The following is a 20101-nucleotide window of genomic DNA, read 5'->3' as shown; positions in this document are numbered from 1 at the left end:
TTATCCATGGATCACCTACCAGTCCAAACCTGACATTAAAGGTGAAACAAGGAGAGACTGTATCTTAGAATTCACTTAAGAAAGTTTAACTGACAAAGTGATGCTGAGTGTTTTTCATTTGTAACTTGGGTAAATTAGGTTCCTAATTTGAATAGGGAGTTAAATTTAACTTGAAGAGCAAGACCGAGAGACTCTTGGGAGATTCAACTTCAACATCAGACTGAATGTGTGAATACCAGGCCCCCTCCCCCACCAAAAAAATCACCCAGCAACTTTTCTCTTAGACCTTTTACCTATTTCTGTTGCTAGACTAGACACACCCAGTGCTCATGCTGCTTGAGATGTCTGGGCTATATGCCTGACTCCACCATGAGACCCAAGTGTCAGTAACCTCAGGCTAAAAGCAGGACACAGAACTCTCACCCCTCCCCCGTGCAGTTCTTTGCACCTGTGCATTACTCATTCTGCATGCCATTCTCTCCATAATTAAGTACAGAAATGTCATTGTGTCCTTGGCATCCTGCACAGGGTCTGGCAACTACATTGGGTTTGTTAAACTGAACAAAGCAACAACCGAGAGTTTAAAAAACTGGCGTTGAAGGTTGTATTACAGGCCACTGTCTTAGTATGTGATATCTTCAACAATCTCAGAGCTTGCATTTCGGTAGACCTGAATTTAAATCAGTTTCTTTTTAAACCATGTTAGCCCATCCTGCCTGTTGTGAATGGACTGCACTCACCAACTGCCTTTATCATTCATTGCCAATCTGAGTTTTTAAAATATTGTCCCATCCATTCAAGGATAATCGGCACTGTTGAGCTCCAAAGATCTTTGCCTCTAATAAACTGCTGCTGCTTTATGTATATGTTGTAAAAATCTTGGTTGATTTTTAATTTCTTACAGCATCTTACATAGTAAATATTTATTTAATTGAATTCAAGAAAATATTACCTAATAGATATATAGCACTGTATATTCATTTAGTAATTATGTAGATTTCTCTTAACATTTAAACCTTAAAACAGCTTGATAAAGTAGATAATTGGGTAAATATCTCAGCTTTATTGAAATTGAAAAAATTTGGGATTAAAGAAGTTTAAGTCTTAAATGAGAATTAAACGTTGATCTTCTTATTCCTGATGGCCTTATAACAGCTAGGTAGAAAAACAAGTTCAAAGTAAAATGTTTGGAAAGAAGACTTGCATTTCAATCTGGCAAGGCAGATTTGTTGGCAGATACAGCACCTTCTTTTCTTTGAAAATGGCTAAGTGAGAAGATGGTGGTGACCCATTATTTATGAATTCTGTCTTCACCTGAATTTCGGTTCTTGGTAGTGATTTACTTCAGGAAGACATCAGTGGGAAGGCTGAGTCATTAGGCCATTTGCTAAGACCATTCAGTGCTTTTAAGGACAATGGCTGGGCCAGACTGGAAGTTCTGGTAATAAAGCCAGGGTCGGAGAGGTAGAAGATTGACTTTCAGAAAACAAGGACTGGACCTTTGACTTAGAGCTGTCTCAGGATACTCAGAAAGTGAAGCACATCCAATTTTCTAAGGTTTCCTAGAAATCAAAGAAAACAGGTAGTATTGGAAGAAATAGAGGGCTGAGATTAAGGGTGGGGAAGTAGACAGCCATAGGGAAAATCAAGTGCCCTTTTCTTTTATCTTTATTTTTTAATAAGCATAATATATATATTGAATATATTGCATTTTCAGTAAGAGGATATTATTTTGACACTTCAAGATGGTAGTATATTTTAGAAAAAAAATGTGATGAAGAAAATTATGATATTTAAGGAATGATCTAATTCATGTTGCCTCTGTGGTAAATAATTATAGTATATTAACCTCTTTGTTCATATTGTACTGGATTTTTCTGGTAGTGGTACCATATTAAAGTTGTTTAATTACCACTATTTGTCCAGGCACTGTGCTAGGTATTTGACATGATTATACTGTCTAGCCCTCAAGCCACTCTTCAAAGTAGCAGTTGTTATCCCTTTTCCTAGAGAGATTTAATAACTTGCCCAAGGTCATGTTAGAACGTGATAGAGCCCAGGTGCAAACCTAGGCGTCCCAGGGGCCAGGGCAGGCTCTGCAGTATCCCAGACTCTATTCTTCCCATCCTACTTGCTCTCTGGCATTATACCTTTGAGAAAAAATTGTTTCAGGTTGGAGAGAACAGGGTGCCCACCTCACTTTGCCTGAGCCAGAGGAATGTGCCATCACTACTTAGCTTCTGTGTGAAAATGGCACCTTGAGAGGAAGTGTGTTCAGAGTAGTTTTTTAAGGAATAATAATAATAAAAATAAAAGTAAGCAAAATTAGAAATAACACTGGGCTAAAGACTGGAATAACTGAGTTTCCATCTCTGCTGTTGTATCACCACCAGATTTTATGGCTAGGATAGTTTTCTTCTGAGCCTCAATCTCTTTATTTGTGAAACAGCAAGATCTCTACTAATTAATAAAGGCCTCCAGTTCTATAATTACTAATGTTTCCACAAGTTGATAATCTTTTAAAATTTTGCTAAATTAGGACAATATCTCTGGTAGCTTCTTGTATTTGTTTGTACATCTGAATCCCCATAATTAGAACATCAGTTACTTGCAGATAGAGAATGTATCTCCTGTTTTTTGCATAGCACAGTGTCTAGAAATAGCATCCTCCCCAATGTGAATACTTAGGGAATGAAGATGCGTACTAATCTGCTTAATGTCTTTTTAAAAAACTAAAGTGCAATATATATACTCTAAAATTTATATACTGTAAAATTGATGTTTAATTACTTGGTATTTAATGCATTTACACATTCACAATGTTATGCAACAACTACCTCTGTCTAGTTCCAGAACACTTCCATTGCCCTAAAAGAAACACTGCACCCAAGATTTTCCCCCTTTTCTCTCCACCCCTTCCGCAACCAGTCTGAATTCCCTCTATATGGTATCATTATCATCATCATCACGTTTGCAGTGCTGGGGAACCAATCCAGGGCCTCATTTTTGCCAGGCAAGGGCTCAACATAAACTCTGAGCTTGTATAAGAATCTTGAATCACCACTAATAATTTGAGATTCATTATTAAACATTCCTGAGATTTTTCAGGAGACTTGGCATGTTTTGTATTTCATCTTAGACCCATGGCAAATAGCATATGTGCTTTCATTTAGACCATTTGTTCTGATAATTACTTTGACCATAATTATCTGCTTTACCTACTAGCCTTTACCTTATTTTTGTGGCTACATCTTCCAGTAAACAATCTTCTTTAGGTATTTAGTAAGACTCAAGAGTTGCTTTTGTAGGATATATTCAGTTTTATCACATAATATTTCACCTTTGCTACATTTTCTTATTAGTTTTTATCTTGCTGATTGTGATCTCAGCTTTCTTATATCCTTTTTTGAATAAGATATTGAAGTTAACAAGGGAAAAATGATCTGTTGCAGCTAAGGGATAGTGTTAAAAATAGCCATTTGGAGACACAAGTACCAGTTTATGGACAAGCACAATAATGGATTTGATTTATTCACTACCAGTTTACCTTTGGTGAGTATTCAGCTTGCTGGGTGCCAGGGTACATGCCTATAATCCTAGATAGTCAGGAGGCTGAGGCACGATGATCACAAGTTTGAGGCCAGCGTCAGTAATTTAGGGAGAACCTCAGCATCTTAGGGAGAATCTGTCTCAAAAAAATAGAAAGACTGAGGGTGCCACTCAGTGGGCAAGCCCTCCTAGATTCAGCCCCCAGTACCAGAGGCAGTACTAGGTTTTAAAACTACTTAAAAATGTCTAAAATTGTAGTATAATTAATTTATTGGTGGTTGGTTTAAGTGATGATTGGTACCCCAGGTTCCTAGTTTCCACCCCTTTCAGACTTCTGTTCTTATTTGTATATTCACCTTGAGTTAGTTTAGTTAGGTCTGCTTCCATAATGGTTAAGTGTTCTGAAGATAGCAGCGGAGCAAGTCATTGGATGGTTGAAGTCTGGGGGGGATTCCTAGTTGCAGGGAGGAAACAAGGTGTGAGGCAGAATGGCCTTCAGCTTTAGTGTGAGCTGGGGAGTTCTCTGAGAGTATGTGGTTCCAAAAGAACCATGTAGCTGGACTTTGCTTTAGTCTGTGATGTGTGAATAAAGTCACCGGATCATTGCATCAGTTACTGTCGATTGAATAATTACACTGCTCACCAATCTTTTTGGTTTAAGGTTTGCTGTAAGTAAATGAAAAATTGTATATTAACAAAGGCTAGACTTTTAATATGTTGGATTATGTATTTGTGTATTATAGTTAAATGTCTTCTGTAAACCAATATGGGATCTCATTTGTGCCTCACATTTTATTCAAGGAAAACAAGGGATCCTTGATTATTGTAGTCACAGCCTAAAACCTGAAACTGATTGAATTTGCTAAGCCATTTTCTTCATGGAGTTACTCTGCTCTAAATAAACATTCTGGTTCCAGTTCTAGAAACTGTATTTGTGACATTTTTCATCTGCCCGTTGGGAGAGTTTATTCAGTCCCTAGCTAAGCATATTAGTGTTGAAAGAAAAAAAGACACCCTAATTATATAGTGTATGTTTGTGTGCTTTTTGTCTTCAAATTATTTCATCTATGTGTATTTACATGTGTGCATCAACGTACCTGTATGTAACCAGTGTGTTTAATTAATTAATTAAGTAATTCTGTACTGAGCTATACGCTGCAGTTCCCAGTGACCCATTCTATGCTATTCTGTTTTTGTTACTTTAAATTATTGCCAATGTGTTAACAGTATGTTTTAATTAAAAGTATTCCAGATGCCATAGGAGATTTTTAAAATTCTAATTTGAAAAAAGTCTGATACTTTAATAATTTCCCAAGATAGTCAAGGAACAAAATGGTTTCCCTGAGAGATTGTGTGGCCTTTTATTTTTTTCCTTTTAATATAGCCAGTGTTTGAATAAGAATATTTAAAAAAAAAAAAAAAAACATTTTCTAAAGACTCTAGCCATTAAGTTTTGTTATGAGCATATGGATTGAAAGATTAAGAGGAACCTAACCCTAGATGTTTAGGAAGGGATATTTGTGTTTTCATTAGGGAAGGATTATAATAGTCTAGACACATTCACAAACACAAACAATTGAATAGAGGTAGTAAACTCACTGGGAGATAATTGTTTAGGAAGATAACAACTTTCTCATGTTACTATTGTGAATGGGACTTTATTTTTCTAGATTTAAATAAACTCCTGAGTGCCTGGGTGCAATGGATCACCCCCCCCCCCCCAGGAAGGAGAGGAACCATGGGGGTTCGAAGGCCCAGTTGTATTTTGGAAGCAATTACTATATATCTTTTACTCTCCTTTGAAATGGTTTTGTTGACAGTGACAAGGGGAAGGGGGAACAAGCATGGTAAAGTCATTCGGCTACTCTTGAAATCAAGGCCAAGGAAGAAAACATTTTCTAGTTGTAAATCACTTACTTGTCTTGACATTCTTCAAAGCATTTTACCCAAATGACTTTAACAGTTTTAAGGGTCATGCCTGGGGTTAAGAGACTGTTTGCATGGTATATATTTTGGTGATTAAAAAGCAGTACTGTATTGAGGTGTTCACACTCTGTACTCTGAAATACTGGATACTTTACCTGAGGAAGAAGGATTGCCCCAGAAGTCAATATTATATAGTCTGTATACTTATGATTCTATGTGTTACAGTATTATAGAGTATTTTTTAAATTTAGTACCAAAAAATGTGATTTTAACAAAAAATTGTCAGTAAAATTAAAAAATCGTCATAAAGAATAATGATCAGTAACATTTTGTTGAGTGATTATTGTGCCGCATATTATTTTAAGCAAACTAACATGTATTTTTCAGTTTAATCTGTAAATTTGACTTTATAATTATCTGGGCCCTGTGGTACACACCTATAATCCCAGATAGTGGGAAGCTGAGGCAGGAAGAGCTCAAGTTTATGGTCAGCATGAGCAATTTAGTGAGACACTGTCTTAAGAATAAAAGATACAGAAGGCTGGGGATATAATGTAGTGATAGAATCCCCCGGGTTCTATCCCCAGTATTGCAAAACAAGCAAATCAACCAAAAGTTGACCCTTTGAAATAGGAATTGTTATTCTCACTTATAACTTTTGAGAAGTGAGGTTCCAAGAGGCTGCATGAATTAATGGTTCAAGGTCACACAGACAGTAAACTTAGACATAAAACCAGGCATCCTACTAACACCTGCACTGTACAGAGTGCCTCAGTCCTTGATCTCACAGATTGTGCTCAGGCTAATGCTGAAATAGTTGTATATGATTTCTTTTATGTGAGTCAATTCAAATAAGAATATGAAGTAAATACCTAGATATCTTGATGGCTATGGGGAAAATGCTAAAGCTTAATGTGAAATAAGAAATAAGAATTTGGAACCTAGTGCCTTTAGTGATTGGTGAATGTTTTATCTTAAATTATACTTAAAAATAAAAGGGGGTCATGCAATATTCATTCAGTTTTTTGGGGAAGGAGATGGGCGAGTCGGGTGAATGAACCCAAGGCCTTACGTATGGTAAACCTATTTTCTGTACTGAGCTATATGCTGCAGTTCCCAGTAACCCATTCTATGCTATTCTCTTTTTGTTACTTTAAATTATTGCCAATGTGTTAACATGTGAAAGACCATTATGGGTTTTGTACAGATATAGAGAAGATCAGATTGTTTAGTGATCTGGTGAGTTGTTCATGAACTTGAAGTGAAGCCTTATCCTTTGGAATTTCACTTGAATGTTATGCATTTTTTTTTTCTGCCCTGCTCCTATGTTTATTCCCTGTATTTGCTGACCAGTTCATGTGCATGCCAGTGTCCCTGCACCCCGACCCCTGCACTGCCTCCTCTCTTGTGTGGTGTAGTCAAAACACTGGATTGTGCTCTGATGTGAAAGGTGCATTATGCTTACATGTAAATGCAGCGCTGGGTGGCAGGATCTGTCTTCTTTTGCCAAATAAAATGTTATATTTCTCTTGGTTTTTGTTCCAGCTGAGCAATTTTCATTGCCAGCAGCACAACACACATTAGGAGAAAGCAAATAAACAACACAAGGTGCTTGGAGCCAGGAAGTCGCATCCCAGACAAAAAACCCATGCTTTAGATTGACATGGGGTTGGGGGTTAAATAGGAGAGCCACTTACCAAATGGAAAACCTTGGAAAACCCTTTGGTTTTCCTAAGGAATGGAGAAACAGTTTAATCATAGTGTCTTTGGAAGGATGTCAAGTTGATTTTGATGTTATGACAATCAGTTTCCTTGTAATTAAACATTAACCCAAACTGTGTCTTAGTGTTGACCTTCACTAGTTTGCCTTAGACATGTGATTAACATTCATTAAATCAAATATCTTGAAACTAACCTCTTGTTAATTTAATGCTTTACTTTGAAATAATTCAGATGAATTACAAATGAGTATTCCTAATCGTGCCTGATTTAAACACATGATCCATTTTTTTCCTCCCTGTTTTATAAGAGAGAGATCAAATGAAGCTGCTTTGAAATATTTTATGTTTTTTTTACTCTGTCAAAGTAATTAAATATTGTAGTAACTTACTGAAAATAAATATTTAACTGAAAATTATAAATCCTAAATCTGTGGGACCTTTTTAAACCAGAAGAAGGAAGCCCATTTAAAAATTTACTTTAAGGGGCTGGGGTTGTAACTCAACCCCTGGGGTAGCACGCTTACCTAGCATGCGTGAGGCACTGGGTTTGATTCTCAGAATCACATACAAATAAATAAAATAAAGGTCTATCAACAACTAGAAAATATTTTTTTAAAAATTAACATTTATTAACAATACATTTTTAAAAGAATAAAGAAACTGTTTGCTCCATTCTTATAGACTACTCTTATCTGAGAAGTCTTGAATTATAGAACTTGAGGCATGTGGGGCCATTAATTATTTATAAAGATGCCTATTTTTTGGGGGGATAATTTTTGCCTGTTTTCCTTTAATTAAATACCTAGAAAATTCCTTTCATTTACAGTTTCAGTAAGGTAGAATATGCCAGTTATTGAAGACAAATAAATGATTATCTTTAGTTCAAATAGTACATTGAAAGTATAAATGATTATTTTGAATAATGTATGTTCCTTCAACTATTAATACCTAGCTTTTATCTCTTTTAGGGCCTGCTGAAGTTCCCATGATGTCACCCAATGGATCCATTCCTCCCATCCATGTGCCTCCAGGTTATATCTCACAGGTACAGTATTTGATGAACTTCTCCACTATATATGCTACCACTGTTCCAACAAAATTTATGTTTAGTCTTCTGAAATTTATTTCATTGCTTGATTTAATTATCATAATACCAGGGTGGCCATCATTATACTTTATGGCACTTCCACTTGTAGTGGGAAAGAGGGAAACAAAGGCCGCACTGCCAGGTTGGGTTATATATCTGATCATTTGATTGTGATTCCTTCATGGAGTCTTCTGTAGAAATTTACTTTCATCTGTGCTACAGTTGGTTGGCAAAAATATTCATAGACATAACTAGTAAAAAGTACCAAAGGTGACGTTGTTAACATAAATAGAGTCTATCCTCTTTTTAAAGAGTCCTATGTCTTTATAATATGACACAATCTAGGCTTGGTGAATTACTAGGCATATATGAGAACTTGACTGTTTGTCTTTAAATTTCTCTGAATTTTGGTTTCCTCTTAAGTAAAATGATGGTAGTTGCAATCTCATAAATGTGTTGGAAGAGAAAAAAAGTTTTAAAGTATAAAGTTATATTGCAATAACTGGATAAGATTTAGGTTGCTATTTATTTGGTATTGAGCATCTGTATATACTTGAGTTTTTGTCCTGCCCAGTACAATCTCCTATCTCCCTGTTTTTTGCCACTCAATTATCTTTCCAAATCTTTCACTAATTAACTCTTTTCTTTCTTTCTTTCTTTCTAGAGAGTGAGAGAGAGAGAGAGAGAGAATTGTTTAATATTTATTTTTTAGTTTTTGGCAGACACAACATCTTTGTTTGCATGTGGTGCTGAGGATTGAACCCGGGCTGCACGCATGCCAGGCAAGCGCGCTACCGCTTGAGTTACATCCCCAGCCCTCTTTTTTCTTTCTTTCCTTCTCCTTTGTTCTTTGTTTCCTGACAATAAGAACATCATATATGCATTGGAAAAAATTAGGAAAGAGCCCCAGAAGAATATTAAAAAATCAAATCATTTTACTGCCTAGAACTGATAATAATTAGGTTAATATTCTTCTCCCCCACTCTTTTTTAGTTTCTTTCTTTGTGGTCCGGGAGTTGAACCTAGGGTTTTTCACATGCTAGGCAAGTGCTGTGTCACTGAGCTACATCCATAGCCCCGTTTCTGGTTTTAAAATGGTTCCAAAAGCTGTAATTTTTTATTTTTAGTGATTTGTGGTAGGGTGAAAAAAAATTGGCAGCCATATAGGAAAATTGGTGAAGTGATCAGGAATCAAAGGAGATTTATCCTTCTCCGATATAAAAATGTAACCTTCTTTACTGTGTAAAGTATACTATGGCCTCTGCGATTTCATTTTTTCTGTACTTAAATGTGAGTCAGTTTGACTTCCCCTCCCCCCTTATGTAGCCACATTGTTGGCCAGTTTTCTCACTGTTGAGAATAAATGACTTGTTTTAAATGAGTCTTTGTAAATAAGAATCAGTGGAGGGAGGAAGGGCACAGAACAGCTTTTTCCAGCAGGAGCATGAGATGATGAGTGGTATTCATATCACCAGTCAATTAAAATAACAAGGAATGTAGAATTCCATTCTGTCCCCTACTTATTAATTTTGAGGAAAGGTTTCATTCCATTGAACACTGTGCAGTTCTCAACATTGTGATGGCAAAAATATCTCCTTTTATGCTAAAGGTCTATTTAAGGAATAGAATACCAGTTAAAATCTGAACATGCTAGTGGTATTGCTATGATTATATTAAAAGCAAAACATTTATTGAAAGTCCTAGGCAAAATGGAGAAAATTTGACCTTGATGTATTTCTCATTCTAAAAAACTTCTATTGAAAATCAAAATAGAGTAAAAGAAGAATTGTAAACTCTCTTTCAAAAACTAATGACGGCTTCTATTTTTTATTTTATCAAAATAGAGTAAAAGAAGAACTGTAAGAACTTCTATTTTTTATTTTATCAAAATAGAGTAAAAGAAGAACTGTAAACTCTCTTTCAAAAACTAATGACAGCTTCTATTTTTTTCTATTATTTATTTATTTATTTTATGATTTCTAATTTCATTCCATTGTGGGCCGATAGAATGTAGGATATTATCTCTCTCTTTTTAAAATTTATTTACTAAAAATTGCTTTGTGGCATAAGATATATCTATTTTAGAGAAGGAGCCATGTGATGCTGAAAAGAAAGTATATTTGTTCATTGTATGATATATCATTTTACTGTCATGTGTAACTAATTAAAACAAACAAACAACCAAAAAACTAATGGTGGGGGCTGGGGTTGTGGCTCAGTGATAGAACGCTCGCCTAGCACATGCAAGGCTTTGGGTTCTATCCTCAGCACTACATGAATTAAAAATAAATAAATAAATAAAGGTATTGTGTACAACTAAAAAAAATAAAAACTGATGGTGGAAGCATGGTGACATTTCTTCCCAGCTGATGATTATAGCAGAAAATGCTAGAAGGAATAGTAAAAATGCAACATTTTTGTTCCGTTAAACAACAAGAATAGACACATACACAACTGTTTTAATTGAGCTTCTTAACCAGAAGATGGGCCCAGAGTTTATTGACTTTCAGTGACAGTGAGAGATATCTTTAGTGCTGTGTCATAGCAATGTATCTGAGAAAAACATTGTTAATGTGGAGAAAACTGAATTGAGAAGCCAACCTGATGTGTGGACAACATCTTTAAGAATGGTAGCATACACAATTCAAAAAAAACAAGGAGGGTAGAACCAAGTATAAAATGTCACAGGAGACTTGTCATCACTAGGAGATCTGAGGAGTGGAATATATTGTTGTCATGCAGTTGTGTAAAGAGTCACAAAATTAAAATCTTTTGGCATCTTTGAAGCAATCTGTCCCCATCTCTGTCATGGAAAACAGTGTTTTTCATAATCATTCCCAAGAACTCTTATTGCCTCATGTGGATTGTATCTCTGTATCTAAAATACTTCCTGGCACATAGTACACAATAAACATTATCGTTGAAGCTTACATACATTCTTGTGCCACACAACATTTTGGACAGTGACAGTCTGCATAAACAATGGCAGTCCTGGAAGACTGTATCTACTAGTGACATCATACTTGGTTGGTATAAGTACACTTTTATACACAGTGATGAAATTGTCTAATGATGCATTTCTCAAAACTGTCCTTAAGCAGTGTATGACTGTGTAGGAGAGGTTCATGTGTATGTTTCAAAGATTTATAGGCTCAAGTATAGCAGTGTAGTTCCTAAGAGCTGTAAAACAAGAACAGACTGATCTATACCTGCAAGTATTGAAATGCTGTGCATGTGTATTTAAAAGAGAGAGGAGTGCCAAGATAATGCAGTGGAGGAAAAACTAATCTTCAACAAATGGCGCTGGGACAACTGGATATTGATTGACATGTGCAAAAAGCATAAAGTTGAATCTTCACATCATATGCAAAAATTACTCAAAACATTATAAATATGAGAACTAAAACTGCAAGACTTTAGGAGTAAAATTCTATAACCTTAGATTAGGCAATGGATTCTTATATGTGACAGCAAAAGCATGAGCAACAAAAGAAAAAATAGATAAATTTGACATGTGTCCAAACTGGAAAATTTTGTGCTTCAAAGGGCACTATAAAAAATGCAAAGCAAACTCATAGAATGAGAGAAAGTATGTGCAAATCATATATGAAAGAAGAAACCTGTGTCTAGAATATATGAAGAACTCTTCTAACTGAAGATAAAAAGACAACACAAAATGCGCTAAGTACTTGGAGTAGCTATTTCTCCAAAGAAGATATAGAAGTAGCCAATCAATACTTGAAAAGATGCTCAGTGGCTGCGGCTCATACCTATAATCCCATACACTCAAGAGGCTGTGGCAAGAGCATCTCAAGATCAAGGCCAGCCTGGGTAATTTAACCAGACCCTGTCTCGATAAATGAATAGATAGGTAGATAAAAATTAAAAATGGCTGGGGATGTACCTCAATGGTAGTGACCCTGGGTTCAGTCCTCAGTATTTTGGGAGTAGGGGAGAAAAAGAAGATGTTCAACATCATTAGCCATCAAAGAAATGCAAATCAGAACTGCCATGCAGTGTACTTTACACTTAGTAAGATGGCTATGGTTAAAAAAAAAAAAAAAAAGAAAGAAAGAAATCTAATACCTATTGTTGAGGAGATAGGAAAACTGGAATACTCATACACTCACTGTGTATGGTCAATATGTGTTTCTACTTTGGAAAACATTCTGGCAATTTCTCAAATGGTTAAATATAGAGTTACCATATGACCCAGCAGTTGTACTCCTAGTTATGTAACCAAGAGGACTGGAAAACATGACCATGTAAAAACTTGTACATGAATATTCATAGTAGCATTATTCATAATAACTTCAAAGTGGGAGCAGTCCAGTTTTCTATCAACTTATTTGGAAATTTTTGGAAAATTTTGAGCTTCAAAGGGCACTTGGGTAAGTGTAATGTGATATATCTATATAGTGATTATTCAGCAATAAGAAAGAATGAATTACAGATTTATGCTGAAAAATGGAGAAACTTTGAAGACTACATATTAAGTGAAAAAAAGTCATTCAGTCACAAAAGTTGCATATTGCATCATTCCATTTATATGAAATGTTCATGGTGGGCAAATCCATTGAGAACTAATGGTTGCCAGAGCTGAGAGAGGGAATAATGGGAGTGACCAATTGCTAATGGGTATAGTATTTGTTTTGGGGTGATAAAATGCTCTGAAAGTAGATAGTGGTCATATAATTCTGTAATGTACTAAACTCTACTAAAAGTGTGGATTTGATGGTATAAAACTGTATTTCAGTAAAGCTGTTAACAAAAGAAGAGGCAGTGACTTGTCCCATTTATGAATTGGCAAATAATGAGTCAGCTGGCTTCACTTACTTTCATGCTGTTCTTTGTGGTAAGGTGGTAGTACTACTGTGTATGCTGTGCACCATGCTAAGTGGGTTAGTTAGGTCTCTATTTCTCATCAGCTGAGGCCCTGACTAGAGCCAGGATTGCAAACCAGGCATTTCCGATTATACTGATTTCTTTCCTGCTCTGATGTGATCTCAAAGTCAGCAGCAGGGCCTGTCTTGATGGATGTATTACTTTCTGGCAGTGTGCGTGTGTGGTGTGCCTGCTTATCTCTAATACTCAGACAGCAACTATCATGAATGGGATGGTCTGTCAATGAAGAAAATTAAGAGGGAGGCAAGTGAACAATTAAAGATGTTGGTAATTAAGCCAATGGGAAAATTATTGATAATACCAAATTTAAGTAACTAAAGCCCTTTTGTCAAGTAAATTTGACAAAATCTTAATGTCAATAAGAGCAGATAAACCTACTTTAAGACAATCTCCTAGAGTTTAATAGAGCTGCGAGGTAACAGCAGTCTCTGTTTCTTATGACAAAAAAACTGAACCATAGTTCTTAAAGGTACCCCCAACTTGGGGCAGGAGAAGAGGAATCTTTCTCTTTGGACTCAGTGGTCTTTCTATGTTGGAGTGTGAATGTGTTTCATGTTTTATTTTTGTTGGATTGGGAGGTTGCGGAAGGTTCAAGGAAAAACTAACTTGACCTTTTAAACTTGAGAGAAAAATAGAGGGTGATTTTTTTTTTTTTTTCTTCTATGAGGGAGTAGATTTAGGTAAGCCTGAATGTAGTTGACTATGTCACAGTCATCATCTCCACCATGTAAACGCATTTGGAGTGTGATTGGGGTGGAAACTGCAAGTGAACAGGACTAGTAGGCCAGCTGGGAAGAACATGACTGTACTTGGCAAGGACTTGCTTCAGGTTCCACCTTCGCCCCCTCCTGTGGGACTTTTACAATTCATTTTCTGTATATGTGAATATCTTCTTGATGTGTAAAAAGTAAAAATTAAGTGTGGTATGGGTTCAGTAAGAGGTATTATAATAAAAAAGACTATGTTACAACAAATCCAGTGTAAGTTTGGCAGGGCTTGCCTTCCTAAAAATATATCACCTGGCATGAAGCAAATTTTTCCTTTTCATTGTACATTGGCCATGGTTATTGTGGTTCTCCCCACCTCCATCATTAACTCTCTGAATAATTTATATGTAAAAATTTCTTAAGCAGATGCACTGAATTTTATTTTCCATGATTTCATAGTAATTTATGGTACATTTTTCCAATTCTATAGGAAAAGCTTCAAAGATTAAAAAAGCATCTGAAAAGAAAAGGTAAAATATCCAAGTTAATGATCTGCCATTTGGGAAGTCATTCTTCTTTTTTCAGATTAACTGATGTAACCCCAAAACATTGGAGAACAGTCAGAATAAGTATTTTTCTTGCTCCAGGAGAGGTACACTCTTTATCTCAATCCATTGTTTGGGAGGTCAGTACCTGTTGAAATTCTGTTTCTCTTGGCCATGGAGAGACAAGATATGTATATTGAAAAAAAATGCATTTCAAATGTGATTTGATTGGTTATTCTCCAGTAGAGACAGTTTGAAGAGTTGGCTGGAAAGCAGAAGCTTCTGTGGAGAAATAACGGGGCCTGCTAGATAAAAGTCATGCAGTGCTGTCCCCAGTTTACTCAGCCACATCAGCTAAGCTAAAGCATCAAACTCAGCTGCTCCCCTTTGCAATTGCAGGCTGTGACAAGAGCACCACCTTGCTCCAGCTTCAACATTGTGTCAGGAGCAGAAACGGGGGTGGTCCTTGCCCTGTGCCCTGACAAACTGAGAATCAAATCCACTTGACTGCCAGCACTAAGAAAATTAGATTCTCTTTCAACACTTTCAGTCCTTTGAAGGAATTGTTTTTTTTCTATAGAAAGTTAGGAAAATGTTCCACAGTGTACAGTGTGAGTGTGTGATGTTGGTGGGGACAAGGGAGGGGTCTGTAGAAAAGAGCATTATCAGTGGATTTGCAGCAATTTTATTTTCCATTTATTTTGTCTGAGAAGTGATTACAGACAGAGTTGGCAATGCTAAATTAAAGAAATGTCCTAAGAATGTCCCCTCCATTCCAAGTATTGTGCAAGTTTCTCCTTTTTGAGCCTTCTCCTGTCTCCCTGCTCAACATCTTCTCTTGTATTTCCCTCCTTTGTTTTTAAGATCCTGGCATTGTGACATGTTAGAACACAGGATTAGCAGGAGGAAACATGGGCCCCAGTGGGGCTGTATGGGGAATATTAAGTTATTTGTGTATATCACTTGTTGGTTTACTCAGTCATTATCTGTCTTATGCAAGAGCAGGGAATTTGTGTGTCCTGATCATTAGGATCTCCAGTTCCTTGAAGGGTACCCAGCTCACCATAGGCATTTATCAAATTTTAGCTGGCTAGCTGGAGTCGTTTTTATCATATGGAGAGAGGAGAGAAAAGGAAAGCATTTGAGGATATCTGAGGTTATTTTCTAATCTAAAATTAGGTGATTCTGCTCTATTCATGCTGTTCTGCCTATTCTGTCCTTCTTACCCTTGAGAGCTAGGATTCCATGGACCCATTTAAGACTATCTAATCTAGTACAGGCCCCAGTTGGTGAAATAGTGGTACACTTGAAACGGAGAAATGGTGCTGCCTGTCCCTGGGAAAGGCACAGCCCTATTTGTTGATTTCCTGATGCCTTGTCTCTTCATCAGAGTGGGATAGTGCAGGAATAGAAAACGCATGAGTTTCAAAGTGTTCTAGACTTAGGTTTTACTATGTGCTCATTAGGTAATCTTGATCAAATCTCTCAGCCTTGTCTTTTCCTCAGTTTCTTGAATGGTACAGCTTTGTCCTTCTCTGGGAGAGATTATCAAAACTGCCTGATAGCTGTGAAAATCTTGAAAGATAACATATTCCCTGAGGATGTGTAGATAATGTACTGAGGACTATGTTGGTTGCCTGGTGGGTCAACTATGGAAGGCTCTGTGCCTTGTATTGGTATCCCTTGAGTAATCATCCTAGTTGCCAAGGATATGAGTGTGCCTGAGAAGCTGGACTGAAAAGATGTGATTGGCCAACCCTTGTGTGCTGATTAATAAAGAGGTACTGCAGGTTCCCACTGTTCATATCTCAAAGACAACTCACTTGGGCACAAATTAAACCATTAGATCTCTGCTTGCTCTTTGTCACCTGACAGGTATTCTGTTCCTTTAAAACAGCATTTCCAGTTAGTCAGAAATAATTGCCCTGTTCTAAAATTATTGTTGTTATTATTTTGCCTGTTTTATTGTTGATTGAAATTGTGATTGTAATTTTTTCTACTAGTCCAGTGTGTGTCCTGATCATTAGGATCTCCGTTTCAAGTGTACCACTTGTCCAGTGTTCTAATATGCCACGTGTTTGAAAGATTGGGTTTGATTTTTGATCTTCTAATTTGCCTTTTTGTTGTTTTTCATATTCAGGTGCACGTTATACAGTAAAGTCTGATAGAAATAAGTTTTCACCTACTTAGCTGACCTTAGGTTAATCACTCCTGAAGAGTCTTCATCTAGACTTTAGGACTATGATGTTACCATGTTAGAAGTCATCTGAGTTATTAATATTAATTAGGTTCTATGTCAAACACTATATAAACTATTAAAGTGATGTACAAATTGTAGGAGTTGTTATTGTCTGCCACCTTTGATTCTCATATCAAATTGATTGATTTGCTATTTTGTTTTTAGTGCTACATTTTTCTTAAGTTCCTACTTTGAGAAGAGGTCTCTTGGTTCTCTGCAGTATCTTGAGAAGGCTTGACCCTCAACTGATGTGTCTATGTCTGTGTGTCTCTCCCCATGGGATCCTGTAGTCTGGACAGTTGGTAAAAGAGGAACTTGTGCTAGCCAGCTGGGGGTCTGCACAGTCATAAGATGTGTCTTTGCTGGGCTTCCTTCTTAATTGGGAATATCTTAGTAACTGATACATTAACCCCTCAACTATTCTATTATATAATTCCCTGAAGTAATGGGCCAAAGAGATAGCATGCTCCCCACTCCAGCCCTTGGTGATTTTAATTAGGAATCCTGGAATAATCCGTGGATAATAGCACCTGGAAAGAGTCAGTTGTGTCTAGTAGAGTGCTTGGAGGTGATTTCACTTATGTGCCCTAGTTGTCCTTTTGCCAAATTAAAAACTTAACATGAGTATGAATAGAAGCTCAGTCTTTTTCTAAGTGGGTAAGTGTGTTTGCATGTGTAAAGCCAAAAGAGGAGGGATCACCATTTAGGGGGTGTCTCCTCATCCTGATCATCTCTGAAATAAGCCTGTGTATGAGATTCATGTCCAGAAGGATTGAGGGTATATGCTTGTGCTTCTTTCTCTTCAGCATCACAGAGCTTTCTGCTGGTGACACTCCATTGTGTCACCATTCCACCCTCAGTACATATCTTAGCCATTACCTGGAGGTGTGTGGGTTGAAAATTAGGCACCCATGAGAAGTTTAAAGCTTTGTTCATATTGTATGAGTGTGTACTTTAAAAGTTTTGGGACCTTCTGTCATTCATAAATCAACTAATTGCCTAAAACCTTAGCTTCAATTACCTATGAAGATTGGATGTTTTGACTTAACCATAAGCCAGAACTGTTTGAGAAAAGTAATAGAAGCTTTGAAGAAACTTTCTCTTCTTGATTCAGGAGAGAGTATGTATAATCAACCTGTAGCTGCTCTACTAGATAATCCTTTATTATTATGAAAGGGCTTTTACAAACCTACAAAGTGTGTGTGTGTGGCTGAGGGGTAAAGAATAGAAGTTTATTGGATTAGACAAAGGGGAATGAAGGGAAGGAATAGGGGGCAGGGAATAGAATGAATCAGACATAACTTTCCTCTGTTCATATATGAATACACAACCAGTGAAACTCCACATCATGTACAACTACAAGAATGGCAAGTTATACTCCATGTATGTATATGTCAAAATATATTCTACTATCATGTAAAAATAAAAAACAAAGACAAATTCTTGTCAGGAGATGAGGGTAAGACCATTTTAATCCAAATAACTTGAACTTCATCTGTAAAATAAAACGCTTGACTGTTTGCCCCTATAACTGTTTTGCTGCTTTGTGAACTTGCTTTTATTCTAATTTTCCCCTCTTCTTATAGGACTGAGGTGATGATGGTGGAAGTTTGATCTATAGTAGTAGAAAGGAATCAGTTGGCTAGGGAAGCTGTAGTCCTCATGTTTCAAATTTCTATCCAACATGAAGAACACCCTTGCTTTGCCTCTCGTATACTGTTAAACATATTAGGAAATGCAGGGGTGGGGGCAGTTAGTGAAGATAGGGAAAGTGGGAGCTGCGGCTTTTTTACTCCTGGTTGGTGACAGATAAACTGCTTAGTCTTATATGGGAATAAAGTAGATCTTAAGCTAGACATATGTGGTCTTTCTATATAAATATTTGTGACAAAAGGATCACGAATGACAAATATATAATTTTCTGGGCTCAGATTATCAAAATTTTATTTTTTTTTAATGGTGCTGGGGATCATACCAAGGACCTCAAACATGCCAGGAAGGTGTTCTACCATTGAACTACATCCCAGCTCCAAGATTATCTGAAATTTTAGAGTAGAATGCCAGTTATTTACCCGAGTTACAGGGCAAAACTTGATAATGAATGTGTTAATATTGTTGGCACATGTCAAATCTAAAGTAGATTAACATTATTTTTTAAAATTTTTTAGGGGGAGGAGTTTTTTTTCATTTATTTATTTTACCAGAATTTATTGAATGCCTTCTGTGGTCCCAGTTGCTTTTGAGGGACTTGCCTTTGAATCGTGGAGCAGATTCAGGCTGCAGGAGAGAGGTGTGCTGGGTGGGAAAGGAGCACCCATCCAATTGGGTGAACCCTGGACTTGCTGCCTACCTGTCTGACAGCCGTGGAACTGTATTAAGTTGACTGACCTTTTTCTTCTCTTTGCTCACTGCTTGCATGCTAGCTGTTTTCTAAGATACCTTCACTTCCTGGAAGGGCCTGGAGCCCCCTTCAGACAGATTGGCAGCAGTTAGGAATGCAGCTTAGCTGATTTTCATAAACTCACATGGTCCCAGTTTTCTGTGTTTAGGCAGCTCACGCTGTGTGCCTTGCTACTCCCACAGACTGGCTGCGCAGCGTGCTGTGTCCATGTTTGTGGGTTCATGTGTGTCTACCTGCAGAGGCTGCTGTGCCTGCATCCTGGATCATCCCTGACCAATCTAGGGCAGGTTTTTAAAATTTGTCTTTGCCTCCTGCCCTTTAAGCTTCTGTTTTGATTCTTGTGGTTTTTGCAGCCCAATCAGAGTTGAAGGAAAGAGTTTCAGAAGCTAAGGAGTTTATTAAAATCCCTGTGGAACATTCCAGTTCAGAAAGGGGAACTACCTTCTCTTTTAGCTAAGAAAAGACAAATGGAACAAATGCTTTTTTACAAGATTGATTTTAATGCTTGGCCTCAAAATTTATTTTTCCTCCTGAAAGCTCTGTTTTTAGGCAAGTTAGCTTGACTTCCCTGAGCTTCATTCTTTTTACTCTAAAATGGGGATAAATATAACCGTATTTGCCTCACTGGTTGTTTGGAAGGATGTAATGAGATGGTAACATTGATATTAATCATTGGTGGTAAGATTTTGCCATTATTTTGTGTCAGACACTGTTCCAGGAACTGAATGTGTTCTGACTCCTTTCAGGTAGAGGGTATTAAAGCACAGTAGTAGGCAGTCAATAAATATTGGCTGTTTCTTGAATCCTTTCATATCTCTTAATAACTCACATACCCCAATTCTCAACAGTTGATTGTTAGTATGTACTGCTCATCATCCCTACCTCCTATATAATTCTACACAGAATGAAAACAAGAGTATACAGACCAGAATGAAAACCTGGCTCTATAACTTAAGTAGACAGACATTTTAATCCTGCTGTTCTGCTTTAGTTCTGCTTTGGTTCTGCTTCATGTAAAACG

The 20101-nt window shown here is 36.8% G+C and overlaps 1 protein-coding gene across 4 annotated transcripts in view; it reads left to right on the top strand.

The window, feature by feature from the left end:
• The window catches only part of Fndc3b (fibronectin type III domain containing 3B), a 325529-nt gene that overhangs the window by 157473 nt on the left and 147955 nt on the right, over positions 1-20101 (top strand). For all 4 annotated transcript variants that reach the window (XM_076867793.1, XM_076867792.1, XM_076867790.1 and 1 more), the window contains exon 4: positions 8165-8241. In XM_076867793.1, the coding sequence (XP_076723908.1) occupies positions 8165-8241 (77 nt within the window). The remainder of the gene's footprint in view (positions 1-8164; positions 8242-20101) is intronic.

Source organism: Callospermophilus lateralis, chromosome 10, assembly GCF_048772815.1.
Source record: "Callospermophilus lateralis isolate mCalLat2 chromosome 10, mCalLat2.hap1, whole genome shotgun sequence".
Taxonomy (NCBI): Eukaryota; Metazoa; Chordata; class Mammalia; order Rodentia; family Sciuridae; genus Callospermophilus; species Callospermophilus lateralis.
This window is presented reverse-complemented; position numbering and strand designations above follow the sequence as displayed.